The sequence below is a fragment of the Pantherophis guttatus genome, chromosome 5, assembly GCF_059756535.1.
Source record: "Pantherophis guttatus breed Tessera chromosome 5, ASM5975653v1, whole genome shotgun sequence".
NCBI classification, from domain to species: Eukaryota; Metazoa; Chordata; class Lepidosauria; order Squamata; family Colubridae; genus Pantherophis; species Pantherophis guttatus.
In genome coordinates, this window is record NC_142067.1 from 92,710,705 (window position 1) to 92,726,071 (window position 15,367).

At 35.0% G+C, this 15,367-nt stretch overlaps 1 protein-coding gene and 1 long non-coding RNA gene across 7 annotated transcripts in view; one reads left to right on the top strand and one right to left on the bottom strand.

Moving 5' to 3' along the window:
- Positions 1-15,367, top strand: part of OCA2 (OCA2 melanosomal transmembrane protein) — a 217,534-nt gene that overhangs the window by 162,160 nt on the left and 40,007 nt on the right. For 3 of the 5 annotated variants that reach the window (XM_034431376.3, XM_087895329.1, XM_087895331.1), the window contains 3 exons: positions 6,116-6,175; positions 7,833-7,937; positions 9,483-9,576. In XM_034431376.3, the coding sequence (XP_034287267.2) occupies positions 6,116-6,175; positions 7,833-7,937; positions 9,483-9,576 (259 nt within the window). The remainder of the gene's footprint in view (positions 1-6,115; positions 6,176-7,832; positions 7,938-9,482; positions 9,577-15,367) is intronic. The other 2 variants (XM_087895328.1, XM_087895330.1) reach the window with 1 other exon arrangement.
- LOC148113521 (uncharacterized) overlaps positions 1-15,367 on the bottom strand; it is a 50,073-nt gene that overhangs the window by 4,254 nt on the left and 30,452 nt on the right. The gene's annotated exons all lie outside the window — the stretch shown is intronic.

A 15,367-nucleotide genomic window follows, 5' to 3' on the forward strand; every position in this document is an offset into this window, starting at 1 on the left:
AATTCTAGAGAAACAACAACAGCAGAGGTCTAAGCCACCGCAAGATAAGAAGGGAGTTAATGGTAAAATACAAAAATCTGAAGCTATGGGAGGAGCTAAGCCGAAGACTACCAGTTTGGAACAGAAACTTCAGCAAATGCTCTTAACACTTCAGGAGACTACAAATGACCATTAAGTTTTTATCTTGGAATGTAAATGGACTGAACTCACCACAGAAAAGAAGGAAAATATTTCATTATCTGAGACAATTTAATAATGATGTTATTTGTCTACAAGAAACTCATATTAGAATACAAGATGAAAAATATTTGATAAATTCTAGATTAGGAGCACATTTCATAGCCTCAAATTCGGAGAAGAAGAATGGTGTAGTGATTTATATAAATAAAAGATTGCCAGCTAAAATTATAGAAGCAGATGACTGTGGAAGATATATAGCAATTGAACTTTACACATATAATGGTCCAACTTTGGTGATTGGAATTTATGCTCCTAATCAGCAACAAGAAAATTTTTATAAAATATTTGTATTCTAAAATATTACAATGGAATTACAGATCTATCTTACTTATGGGAGATTGGAATGGAGTAATAGATCCCAAAAAAGATAAAAAGAGTTTGGCAAAGTCATGTTTTAAATTACCACAGATCTTTTTTGATATGAAAGAAGATTTGGAATTGAAAGATATATGGAGAGTGCATAACCCAAAAGAATTGGACTTTACTTTCTTCTCAGATAGACATAGATCCTTCTCTAGGATTGATTTTATTCTACTTATGGCTGATTTAATTTTAAAAACAAAGAAAACAAAGATATTTCTGAGGACTTTAACTGACCATAGCCTGGTATGGATAGAAATAGAAATGGGAAAGAATGAGAGAAGATCGTGGAGGGTAAATGAAAATTTGTTTAGATATGAAAAGAATGTAAATGAACTTAAAAAACAAATGAAGGAATTTTTTGAAATGAATTTGAATAAGGGTACCCCTATTGAAATTGTCTGGGACGCGAGCAAGGCATATATGCGGGGGCTACTGATCTATATGAATTCTAAGCGTAAATCAGATCGACAAAGAAAAAGACTAGAATTGGAAGGAGAGATAAAGAAAAAAGAACACTTACTCATAAAAAATCCAACAGATGAAAAATTACAAGGAATTATAAAACTTTTGAAAGATCAATTTCAAATGCTTACAGCGGAACAAGCAGCAACTAATTTACAATTTGCGAAACATAATACATTTTGCAATGCTAATAAACTGGGCAGGTGGTTGGCTTATACACTGAGGAAGCAGCAGAGTACTCGGACTATTGGCAGTATTGAGTATGGAGGGAAGGATGTTTTTCAACAAAGACTAATTAAAGAAGCCTTCTTAGATTATTATACTAAAGTATATGCCAAAGATGATATACAGAATGAACTTATAAATAAATATCTAGAAGAAAGGAGAGTTATGAAAATCTCTAGTGATCAAAAGGAAAGAACGAGTCTACCAATAACAGCTGAAGAGATTATTGTTTCTATTAAACAACTGAAAACAGCTAAAGCTCCAGGAACGGATCGTTTAACTGCGGTGTATTATAAAACTTTACAAGTAGAAATGATTGAACATCTTAAAGACTTATTTTGTAGCATACAACAAGGGGGTAAAATGCCCCCTTCATGGAAAGCAGCTTTTGTTTCTTTGATACCGAAAGAGGAAGCAGGTTCTACAAAACCGGAAAATTTTAGACCAATATCTTTCCTGAATACGGATTATAAAATTTTTGCAAAAGTACTAGCCAACAGATTAATGCCAGTTATTCAAGAGGTGATTCATCATGATCAAGCAGGATTTATAGAAAGCAGATACATGAAGGATAATGTGAGGCAAATTATAGTTTTATTGGAATATCTTGAGAAGAATAAACATCTCTGCAGTGCTGGTGTTTCTGGATGCGGAGAAGGCCTTTGATCGAGTGAACTGGAACTTTCTATTAAAGATTTTAAGAAAGATGGACTTTGGGGATCAGTTCGTGCAGGTGGTTTCAGCAATTTATCAGGAGCAAACAGCACAAATCATCATTAATGGAAGTTTAACTACAAATTTTAGTATAGAAAAAGGCACAAGACAAGGTTGTCCGTTATCCCCATTGTTGTTTATTTTAACTCTAGAAGTCTTGTTGAACACAATACGGGACTCGAGTACTTTGAATGGAATAGTTATAAGGCAAGAGGATTACAGAACAAGGGCATTTGCAGACGATCTGGTTGTTACCCTAGCATGGCCGATGGAATCAATAATTCAGATGAAAGACATTATAGAAGAATATGGTATGGTATCAGGATTTAGACTGAATCAGAAAAAAACCAAGATGATAGTTAAAAATATGACAGAAGATCAAAAGAAGGAACTTGAAAGGAAGGCAGGCTTTGAAATAGTATCAAAGGTGAGATATCTAGGAGTTCAAGTTGCAGATTCAAATATAAAACTGTTCCAAAACAATTATGAGGTGTTGTGGCAAAAGGTACAAAAGGACATGGAAACCTGGAACAAACTGCAGCTGTCTTTACTTGGAAGAATAGCAGCAGTTAAAATGAATGTTCTACCTAGATTTTTATTTTTGTTTCAAATGATTCCGGTGCTTAAAAGTGATAAACAGCTGATGGAATGGCAAAAAGGAGTGAATAAGTTTATTTGGAATGAGAAAAAGCCAAGAGTTAAATTGAAAATTATGCAAGATGTTCGTGAAAGGTCTTTCACGTGGTCTTAAACTTCCAAACTTATGACTGTACTATGAAGCAGCAGCGTTGACACAAGCAAGTGATTGGTTTGGAAGGACAAAGACTGGAATATTGAATATAGAGAGTTATGATCTTGAATTTGGTTGGCATGCATATTTACTTTATGAAAATAAAGTGGATAAAGTATTCAACAGCCATATGCTTAGAAACTCCTTGATGAGAGTATGGAAGAAGCACCGGTTCAAATGGGATTACAAAATTCCGTTGTGGTTGGATCTTGGTCATATTATACAGAATATAAATATAAAGTCACTCGGGGGGGGGGGTTTATACAAAGAAGTACTTTTTAATGATGGGGGCAGATGGCAACTAAAGACATTAAACACACTGTTGGAAGAAGGGATTAATTTAATTTGGTTACAGTATAATCAACTTCAACTGAGATGGAGAGAAGATCAAAAAACTGGTTTAATGTTGCATGAAGAAGAACTGGTTAGACAGATAAAAGAGAAAGGTCCAATGCACATCAAGAGGGTTTATAATGTTTTGTTAGAAAGAGACTCAGAAAATGAATTGGTTAAAGATTGTATGATAAAATGGGCGCAAAATTTTACAGAACCAGTTATGATGGAAACGTGGGAAAAAATATGGGTTCTGAATGTTAAATTTACGCAGTCATAGAACTTGAGGGAAAATTTTTATAAAATGTTTTATAGGTGGCATTTAGATCCTAAGAAATTGTCATGCATGTATCCTAATGTTCAACCAAAATGTTGGAGATGTGATTGTTTGGATGCTACATATTATCATATATGGTGGACTTGCAAAAAAGTGAAGGCTTTCTGGATAAAAATTTGGTGGGTTATGCAAAATGTTTTGAAGAAAAAACTCCAATTCTCTCCTCAATTGTTTTTATTGGGCATAGTTAAGGGCTTTTCAAAGGGTGAAACAAAATTAATATTGTATATGGTGACAGCAGCTAGGTTGCTGATTGGTCAATATTGGAAAAGGGATGTTATGCCTACTATTGAAGAATGGACTTTGAAGGTGGCCAGTTTTGCAGAAATGGCGAAGATATCAGCATACTTAAAAGACCGGACTCAAGAGACCTATGTATGGGAGTGGAAGAAATGGATAGATTATGTGCAGAATAAATACCAAACTAGGAAGTACCAGATAGCTTTTAGTTGAATGTTGCGTAGAAATGTATAGTATATAGGGGGTAGAATAGTTCAATGTCATGTAGAAATGTATAGTATACAGGGGGGAGAATAGAAGGGCGGTAAAGTATGATAACATATGATTTGGATTTGGATTTCACCTTGGGGAAGTCATGGGAGGAGGGGAGGGTTAGGGAGGGTTAGGGAGGGAAAGCGGGGGGGGGGAATGGGAAAATTTGTATTTGTAAAACTTTTCCAATAAAAAAACAAAAACAAAAACTGGAGAGAATATAGTTCCTCTTGAATCAGGCCAAGGCAGGGAAGTTATAAGTAAAATATAGTTTAATTTTTCATAATACTTCAAGAAACAGATTTGATCAAGCAGAACTGTCTAAAATATCGTAGTTTCAGAATTAGAACTGCATGCGGTTTTCTGTTAAAAATATTAAGAGTCCGAGCAGTAAAGCAATGTATTTGCTTCAGGGGATCTGATTTGTGAAAGTTGAAATTTAAATTTAAATAGGAATAAAATTTTGCATTACTATCTTTTGATTAAGGGTGATTTACAGAGTAGCATGTTCTAACATAATGTCAAGTCTACTAATCTGTATAATTTTTTGTAGCTGGGTTACATATTGTGAATGAATAGCCTGTATGGAGACAATATAAATTGGGATGGTAGTAATAAATGCTAAAAGGTGTTCTGGACTTTATTACTTCCTGGATTAAGCCATTTAAACAGTCTCATTTCTCATTTATTTAGACCTCAGTTCAGCTGTTTTGGGTCTTACTGTTTCAATAGAAAAGAATATATATAGCTCAGGGTTGAACTGAGGAGTGATGATGCTACCTAGTTGGGTAATGAAACATTTGGAAGCAAACAATTAAGTTCAGAGATTATTAAGGACTTAATCTTACTGTAAATAAAGTTTTTAATTCAAAATTCTAGGATAGACTTGCCTCATAGGATGAAAAGAGAGTGACAGCAAGAATCTTCTTATTCTGCATTAGTCAGATATTATTAAACATATATTCTGTTCACTTGACTGAATATATGACTCATTGTAACCAGATTTCTTTGTAAAATATATTTATATATAGTTTCAAGCCAGGACTGAGTGTCATGAACATTTTTTGACTGTTTTGACTGTGTGACTTCCATATCCCAGGACAAGAATGTTGTAAACAGAGCCCTCTGGACTAGCCCCCATTTAGTCCCACAATCTGTTCTCGCAATGGTTGACCAATTTAAGGAAGTCACTAATCTCCCAGCAGATGACTTTCAAAGGCAGCCATTTTGCCAACAAGGCTAATAGCCATTGATTCCCATGCCTTTTATGAATTGGTCCAACTGTTTTTGGAGCCAGCTAAGTTAGTGATCAACATTACTTATAGCATGTCTCTTCATCCTCACCTGTTGGTAGAATTTTGAGTGGGAATGTCTGAAAGAATTTATAGAGGCTTCTATGAAACAGTTCCAGTGCTGAGACTTATGAAATGTTTGCACTTAGATGAAGCTTATGAGAAGACTTTGTACTTTATTCATCTGCCATTTTCAACATGTAAACATACAGGGTCATAGTCAACGACATCCTCCTTTTGATTATATATCAGCCATTTATAATGTATGATGATCATAATCAGATCTTCATCTACCTTCCTGGAAAATTCCTCTTAGAACATTCTCAGGCTGTGCAGAATTTCAGTCAGCTAGCTCTAAATAATCCTTTTCTAATTTGTTTTTGCAATTTTAATTCAGTACTTACATATTACCTAATGTTGGTCCATCTCATCAACAACTGTCTACATTCCATGGAATTTGTTTTCTAGGCTTTTGTTCAAGGCAATAAAACTAGAGCATTTGGTATAAAAAAAATTATTCTTTGCTACTGACCTCAGTCTTCTTAACATGGCTAGAATATAATAATTCCTAAATTCCTATAAATAGTTCTGAGCATTAAACATCTGCTTGAGAATCCATATTAACTGAAAAATTACACCAGTCTTTCTTGAGGGAAAAACAAATGTTTGTTTTAATTACTGGGGGGAGAGGGAGAGAACCCAGGTTCCAGTTTACTAACTTTTGTTAGATATGTAACCAGTGTTTTTGTTGGATTAATCATTTCTTGGAAGTGGGCAATTTTGCCTAATAATTTAGAATGCATATTTTATTTGCTGAATTTACTTCATTTCTTTCTTTCTTTTCTTTTTTTAAAAATAAAAAAATAGGCTTTGGCTCATCTTCATTTAATAGAATACATAGGAGAACAAACAGCTTTGTTGATAAAGGTATAGTTTACAATACGTTTTTTAAATTTAGAAGGGATAAGTTATATTTTTCATAGTTATGGTATTAAATTAATGATTATGTTCTGCTGACAGAGATACAGTCCTAGATTCAAAGGCAAGCCATGCAGTGAAATCCTGGTGTTTTTCCTCTTAGATGAATTGTTAGAAGGTGGAACTTGGGAATCAGGGATTTTTTTTTTTTTAAGCTCCAATATTGGATTTGGATATTATTATTCTCAGGCTACTGTTACCGTCGGGAAAGGGAATCAAATTTAGACCCTTGGTTGTACGAGAGCCTCTTCCAATCCTTTGGACCTGTGAATATATTTGATGCAGAAAACACATCATGAGTGTTTAAAAACTTATGAAAAATAATTCACAAAGTAGCTGCAACAGTACTCAACAGCTGCAGAATAGCAGTTTAAAAGAAAAAAAAATGGTAATTTTGCTTCTTTACCGATCATAATGATTCCCTTGAAGAGTGGCTGATTTTTGTTTTTTGAGGGAGGAGGCAGATAGTCACAATTATAAATCAAGCCCTTGGCCACAGGCTCCTCCCCCCACCTCTGATTTTGATGTTCCAAGAACAGCTATGCGGCTTATTAGGAATCTCAGAGCAATTTTTTTTAAAAAATAAAGATGGTTCTTGATATGTTTAAGTATATTATTGCATATATATATTGTACGTTATATAACTAGCCATTAAGTTGGTTGATATAATAAAAAACTATATTTTGAGCTGCGGTGGCGCAGTGATTAGAGTGCAGTATTGCAGGCTACTTCTGCTGCCTGCCGGCCAGTGGTGGAATTCAATTTTTTTTTACTACAGGTTCTGTGGGCGTGGCTTGGTGGGCGTGGCCTGGTGGGCATGGCAGGGGAAGGATACTGCAAAATCTCCACTCCCACCCCACTCCAGGGGAAGGATACTGCAAAATCCCCAGTCCCTCTCCACTCCTGGGGGAAGGATATTGCAAAATCTCCATTCCCACCCCACTCTGGGGCCAGCCAGAGGTGGTATTTGCCAGTTCTCCAAACTACTCAAAGTTTCCGCTACTGGTTCTCCAGAACCTGTCAGAACCTGCTGAATAGCACCTCTGCTGCTGGCTGCCTGCAATTTGGCAGTTCAAATCTCACCAGGCTCAAGGTGGATTCAGCCTTCCATCCTTCTGAGGTGGGTAAAATGAGGACCCAATTGTTGGGGGCAATATGCTGACTCTGTAAACTGCTTAGAGAGGGCTGTAACGCACTGTGAAGTGGTATATAAGTCTAAGTGCTATTGCTATAACTGGGAAAAGGGCCCTGTAAATTTTGGACTAATTTTTTGCTCCCAAAACTATTTGGCATACAGCTGGAACATAGAATATCATTTCTATGTAATTTTATATTTCTGTGTCTTTTTCTTATTTCTACTGAATCAGGTAATTTTGCTATTTTTAATGTACATTTTTGAGTTTTTAAAACAAAACATTTAAAATTACTACACTGCTCAAAGACGTAATAAAGTTGACCTATCTAACATTGAGTTATATACAAATCTGCAGAATTTTAATATGAGTTATAGCAGGATAAATCGATGACAATCTTATTTGCAAAATAATTGCTTTCATGAAAAAGGCCATCTATTTAATCCTTCCTTTCTGTCCTGCCTGTCTGCCAGGTAGTCCCTGAAGAACAACGCTTGACAGTTGCTATTATTTTAATTCTGTGGGTCTCTGCATTGGCATCATCTCTAATTGACAATATTCCATTCACTGCTACAATGGTAAGTCCTATGTCTTTGCATCCTTCTGTTAGGGATACAGTGTAGAGTAACTGCATGTCACTAGATGTTTAGATCACTATACATTTTTCTTCGGTACTTTCAGATATTAATTTATTAAAGTAATTTCCACCTTTCCCATTACTTTATTGCCAGGGGGACTCTTACATTAATGCTCTGAGGTGTGAAAGTTACCATAGCAATTCCCATACTCCATTAAAAAAAGTTAACAGTTAAAAGAAATAAAATGAGATTAGTCTAACAAGATTTCCTTTTAACAAATCCAGGCTAATAAATCCATCACTTTTCAAGTGCTTAGAAATGAAGCTATGTTTATTTGATCAAGAATCTTTTCAGATATTGATCACCCTCTGCAACCCTTTTGGTTCTTCTATTTTCCCTTTTTGAAGATAGCCATAGAATTGGCATGTGCATTCTTGAAGGGAAGAGTCCCTATCACACATGAGGTGAGGAGAGTGAAGTGACCACATGTCATCCCAGTGGTGACCTTTACATTCTGGAACACCTTGATGCTCTCTCTCTCTCTTTTTTAAATGATAGAATCATTGAGAGGTTCTACCTTCAGAGTGTTATTTGGGAAAACCTTATTTTCTACACATTTATTTCAATAAACTGCCAGTACAGTATATGCTGCCAACTGTGAGCCATCTGTTAAGATTTTTCAGTTTTATTACTATGACCTAAAAATGTTATATTCAATCAGCTATAACAATAATTATGAAATTTCTTTATGTCTACTCCTAACCAGAATGTTAAAGAATATATATATATATATATATATATATATATATATATATATATATATATATATATATATATATATATATATATATATATATATATATATATATATATATATAAATTTCAGATGTGATATTTTCTCATCTTGTCTAATATATTTAGTCAAAACTTTGACTAAAATAAAAAAATAAAGGGCACCCTTCCCTTATACCCTTTTATATCTCTCTCATGTTTTAATCAAACCTCCATTGACGATGATGTCAGTTTGCTGAGTTGCATAAACAGACTTAATCCCTTGAATAAATTTCTTCCCAAAATCCATATTTTCCAAAACTTAAAACAATTTAAGTTGTCGAACTTTCTCTTTGTGCAAAAATATATCTGCTCTGTTTGTTTCTCCTTGTGGTACTGTAAATACTCAGTGACATTCAAATAATTCTCACATTGTCCCTTAATTGCTTTTTTGGCAAAAACCCAGGTTGATCAATCTTTGGATCTAATATTTTGTGTGCTTTTGTGGTTTTGGTGGGATTATTTTTAAAAGCCCCTGCAGTTCTCAAGGGAAATTCTAGAATAGCCTTTCCCTTTATGCTACTTTTCATCCATAAAGCACTTAGATGAAGGGCACTTACATGAGCTCTCACCTCATCCCAGGATAATTGTACCAAGCACCTTTAAAAGAAGTTAAAAATTAAGTTTCTTATTTTTCAATGTAACTGGTTATTATCTTTAATCTTAATCTTATTGTTTCTCTTACTATTTATTATTTTAATGTACCTTTTGTAGATTCCTGTACTTCTCAATCTAAGTCAAGATCCTGAGGTTAACTTACCTGTAAAACCACTGATCTTTGCATTAGCCATAGGTGCCTGTCTTGGAGGTAAGCAGTGATAATAATAGTTTGAAGAAATATATATTATCAGTGAGAGCTAAAGCAACATACTAAATTTAGGGTTGTGATTTTTAATTTCTCAGTCAGATTAAACACCTTTGTAGTTAACTAAAATGTGATCCATAACTAATCAAATTGCACATTTAAAAATATTCATTTTTTAAAAATATATCCTGTTAGCACATGCAATCAGTATTTTTATATCCTCAAAGAAATAGTAATTCTTTAGAAAGTGGGACTGAAATTGACTTCATGCTTGATTTCACTGGTCTGGCTATTGATGGTATTAGTGATGGTATTAATGATAGTATCATTCTACAATTTCCATCTATATTGGCCACTCTCATCCTGATATTGTAGATAATATTCTCAAGTATTGCAAGCCATCTCATTAGTTCTGTTTCTGAAGAGTACAATCTGGAACATTTGCCTCTTGAATGCAGATAGTCCCTTAGGTAGTATCTGCTAACTTATGGCTATCTTCTCCTATTTCAATCTCTTTCTCAGATGCAACACAACAGTTATTACAAGCAACTATTATTTCAGTATTCTTAACTGGGTAATTGTCATCGGCATCATCTCTAATATCTTTTCTGCTCAAAATTGCCTGGGGCCAATTGATTGGATATTCACAGTGTTTTTCTTCCTTGCATTCCTCACCATAGTACAGAGTTATTTCTCAGTCATCTTATGATACAACATAAATGAATATTCTTGTCTACTAGGAGCTGGTAGACATCATCACTAGCACCGCCATCGTTCAAACACCATACTTTATCCAGCTGTCATAATTATATGTATTAAAGTGGTTTTGACCATGTATCATTACCATCATTGGAACAGTCATCTACAATGTCTTTTTCAGCACTGTTCAGTTTGCAACCAGGTCTGTCCACATTTGAGGTGATTATAGATATGGTTATAGTTTTGATTCATTAACCAGAACATTGGTCTATGATATTTATGATTCGGTGTCATAAAATGGAACCAAGCTAAGTTTACCTCTACACCTCATTCTTGAAAAATTGGACTAGTACATTGTGAGACCACTGATTATATGCATCTTGCATGCTGGAACAATATCTGAGTGGATATTTAGATTCCCCCCCCTCATAATTTCACCAATGTGTTTTTAGATCTCTTTTTGGGAAGAGAAAGGAACTCTGTTGTGAGAATGAGGAAGATGCTTTCCAAGCTGACTGGTCCTAGAGATCAGTGATGTCTGTAACAAGCCACAAGGACAAAAATGGTGATGCTCTTGATGCTGCAATCACATATTGCATTATAATATTTAATACAAATATCTAAATTGTGGGACATGCATAATGATGATGCATGTGTTATCATTTGGTCTCCACAGTCCTCCTGCAGAAGCTCATGATAGTAATTCCTTCATTTTCATATTCAGTATTCCTCCCTTTTCATTGATCTCTAAAATAGGATCTAATCAGGACTCAGTCAGTCATCTTCAGCCAAGGAAACCAGTCCATGGAATCTAGTATTTCAGAAGCAGAAGGTTTATGTCTCTCTGCTAATACTTCTTTACTCTGATGCTAAGAATTATGATCTGAACAAAAGAAAAGAATTTGCAGCCTAAGTAGACTAAAACCAACTTGTAGAGAGCCAGAAGTTAGCTCAATAATTGATTGCTTATCAAAGGAAGCTGATAATGGTCCTGAAGCTTTGCAGCATCAGAATTCAACAAAATCATGGCTACAGAACCTAAGCAAGAGTTGGTGGGAATTACAGAGAAAAGTATTTAAGCAGTTTAAAGCCTTGATGAAACAATGAGCTTAATAGTCTATCCTTGATATTGATAATCTCTTATTGACAGTGGTAGTTAGAATGCAATATTACAGGCTAATTCTGCTGACTGCCAGGAGTTCGATTCTGACCAGCTCAAGATTGACTCAGTCTTCCATCCTTCCGAGGTCAATAAAATGAGGACCCAGATTGTTGTGGGTAATAGGCTAACTCTGTAAACTGCTTAAAGAGTGCTGTAAGAGTAAGAGTAAGTCTAAGTGCTATTGCTACTGCTATAATGCGAACTTAGACACTTGGAATTATTTATTTACTTATATTTCATGTTTCTAGATCACCCATTTTCCTTCAGGAAGGCTTGTTTTTTATCTTTGTAATTCTGGTACCAAACTTTTTATTGGAACTTGCTATTTTTGTGTAATGCTTGACACCTTGATAAAAGATTATGGATATGTCTACAGTTTTGATCATGAGTGAATTGATTTATGATATCTCTTTTAATTTAATTCCAGAGATTTGTTAGGCTGTTTAAAATGGCCATTTTCCAGAAAGAGACCTATTGGTTGTTGTTGACTCATTGAATCTGCTTTACCATACATAGGGTAGCACTGAAGTTTGTCAATTTCTTGCAGAAGATAGATTGACTCTTTTTTTTTTTTGCAAAAGAATGTTAAATTTTGTGAGTATCTAAAAATCATTCATATAGAAGACTTTTGTAGTGGAATGGACCAGATCCTATTTTTTCCTGATTACTTGGACATTGCTCCTTCTTCATGCATAACTTCTAAAGAATTAAAGTTTCCTCTTGGGATTTGAGTCTCAAAGATTTTCAGTTGCTTCTTTAAGAATTTATCTAGCTGCTATCTTCATATTTTGAGGTAGTTAATATTTTTTCCCTGTTTTCTTGCATCTTGTTGTGAGCAATTTTGGAAAGATACATCAAGATCAAAATGGTGTTTACCAAAAGATAAAAGATGAACAGATGGCAACATTATAGACCAAATATCATGTTTTAAATACGTAGGAAGAGTGTTTCAGCAACTAGGCCTTGGGGCAAAATAAATAAATAAATAGCTTGCCACTGATAACACTCTGATAAGTGAAGTAGCTATTTTCAACTTTTTCAGTATGAATTTAGATATTCTAGTAGATGTCAAAAACTTTGCTGCTTAAAGTTGGAGCTAATTGCTTTATGGGTCTCAGGACCAGGTTTCTGATTAAGCTGCAAACAGTTTGACCAGACTTCCTTCAGGCTGTCTTCTCAATAGCATTACTATGATCAGAAGCAGGCTGATTAAGGTTGAAGCCAAGGTCTGGATTTTACTGATTAATTTTGGCTTCAATTAAATTTCTTCCTAGTAGGCTTAGAACCTATCCCTGTGATTGACAATTTTCAGTCTCCTTGGCACTGAAATCTAGAAACCAAATTGGCCTCATCTGGATTTTGTTTTAATGCCTTATCATCTGTAGGTTTTTAAAAAGCCAAGTCTGTTATTCGATTAACAACTTTAGATTGTGAGCATCCACATGATCTGGCTAAGCGATCAGTACCCCCAGAGAACTTTTGAACCTTTTTCAACTAGCCTGCTATCTTACACAACCCAACCACTTCAAGGAAAAATAAGGTCTTTAAATTCTGGCTTCCTTATATTTTACTCTTGGAAGGTAAAATTAATAATATCCCTATGGGAGACTGGCTCTGCCTTTGTGATTCAAGAGAAGCTGAATCTCTGACGCATGTCTTATTGTGGTGACCATTTTGTTAAGATATTTGATTGATTCATGTCATTTCTATTTTTGACTCACAGGCCAGGTAGCTCTGACATATTTTATATTTCCTTTTTATTATTTCTCTTAACCTAGCCATTTTTTTTCTTTTCAAGACTAGTAAATTCCATTTCTGAAAATGGTTATTTACTTTGCAGTCTTACTTGGAATGATTAATGACCATAATAAAATGTTGATTTATAAGAAATAGTTACTAAATTTGTTTCCTCTTTAGTCCCCTCTTTTTCTGTCTTTGGTACTGTATTGGTCTTGAAATGTCAATTTACATTTTCCATTTTAGTGTTCTGAAAGGCTGTCTTTCTAATCTCTGATTTGTCATTAGACATGCACTGAATCTAATCTTTTATGCTGGAAAGTTCCAAAGTTGAAAATTGCATGTGGATAGGAAAATTCTGTACTGAATTATTTTATCTCAATTTCGTTTGTGGCAGAAATTAGTTCTCTCTAAATTTGCAAAACTCAAAACATCCTTTGATATGTTTAATATCTGATAAGAAGTATTGATTCTGCAATTTTTGGGAAGAGTCTACTCTTTCTCTCATTCTCAAAATCCTGAAAAGGCATTCTGATCTTACTATTTTGTGAAAAGATAGATGTAACGCTAATCCTTGTAAGGGTCACTGGAGTCCACACTCCAGTGTGGCCCTCTTCATATGGCTGCCAGTCCACACTGGTCCCTCTCTGATGCACCTCTACTTGCCAGGGTCACTTGATGGGGTGGTGGTCAGCCTCCTCTCAGCAGGCGGGTCACATGATGGGGTGGTATTCAGGTGGCTGGTTGGACCTTCTTTCTCTTTCTCTCTCTTCACTCTCTCTTGAACTGCCTGCTGGGCTCTCCTTCCACAGCCTCTGCTCCTTTGTTGTTTCCTCTGCTTACATCCTTTCATTCAAACTCTTCTCTTCCTCAGGCTTGCCTCTCAGAAGCCTCTCCTCTCCTCTCCCCTTCTCTCCCTTAGGCTTGCCTCCCAGATACCTCTCCTAGCCTATCCCCTTATTTCCCTCAAATATCAGAAGCCTCTGTTATCCTATCCCTTTAGGCCTCCTTTGCCCCAGACATCCCTTCCTATCCTTACATTCCCACTTTTTTTTCCTTTTTTTCCAGCCAAGCCTCTCCTTCCTCCTCTTGCATTTCCTCTGTCTCCTCCCCTTCCTGCCAAAACCCCCTTTTATTCCTTTTCCCCCCCTGCTACATAGAAAATGATAAAGACAGAATAAAAAGAAATTGGCTTCTGAGATAATATTTAAAAGGAATAAACATAAAGACATTCAAAAGTAAAAATAAGATTTATAAGACTCACTTATTTGACTAAGATCATAACGTATACAATGTTTTTTTCCCTCACCCAGCATCTTTAAATGGGTTTTTCTTGACTGGGACTGAATAGCAAAAGCACTTAGCAATAGCACTTAGACTTATATACCACTTCATAGTGCTTTACATTCCTCTCTAAGTGGGTCACAGAGTCTGCTTTTTTCCCCCAGCAATCTGGGTCCTCATTTTATCAACCTCGGAAGGATTGAAGGCTGAGTCAACCTTGAGCTGGTGAGAATTGAACTGCCAAATTGCTGGCAGCTGGCAGTCAGAAATAGCCCGTAGTACTGCATTCTAACCACTGTACCACCACGGCTCTTCCTGTTGTTGAATATTGAGGCTTTAAAGATTTGTTTATAGATATGATATGGGAAGAAGCTAGTTTTTCCTGTTAAATCAACAGATTTAAATAATTTAAATAAACACATTTATTTATTTATTTTAAAATAAATTGAAAAGTCATAAACTATGGTATTAAAATTGAAGGAAAGTGTTAAATTTGTGAAGAGATTAAATTTCTATACAGTGCATTCAGAAAGTATTCAGACCTCCTTCACTTTTGTCAATTTTGTTATGCTGCAGCCTGATTCTACAGTTGTTGAAATTCATTTTTTCTCATTAATCTACACTCAGTACCCCATAATGATAAAGTGAAAACAGAATTAGTTTTGCTGATTAAGACTCAATAATAAGGCTTTATTATTAATAGATAAAAGACGAGATATGGAATGAAGACATTTTAGGTTAAAATGTTAGAAAAGGTGATATGTTATTGAAATTAAAAACAGAAGGGACAAATTATATGTGTGTGGGTATACACACACACACACACACACACATATATACACACACATACATACACATGACATACATACATATCCTTTTCTCATATTTTTCTTCCATTACCCTCATTTCTAT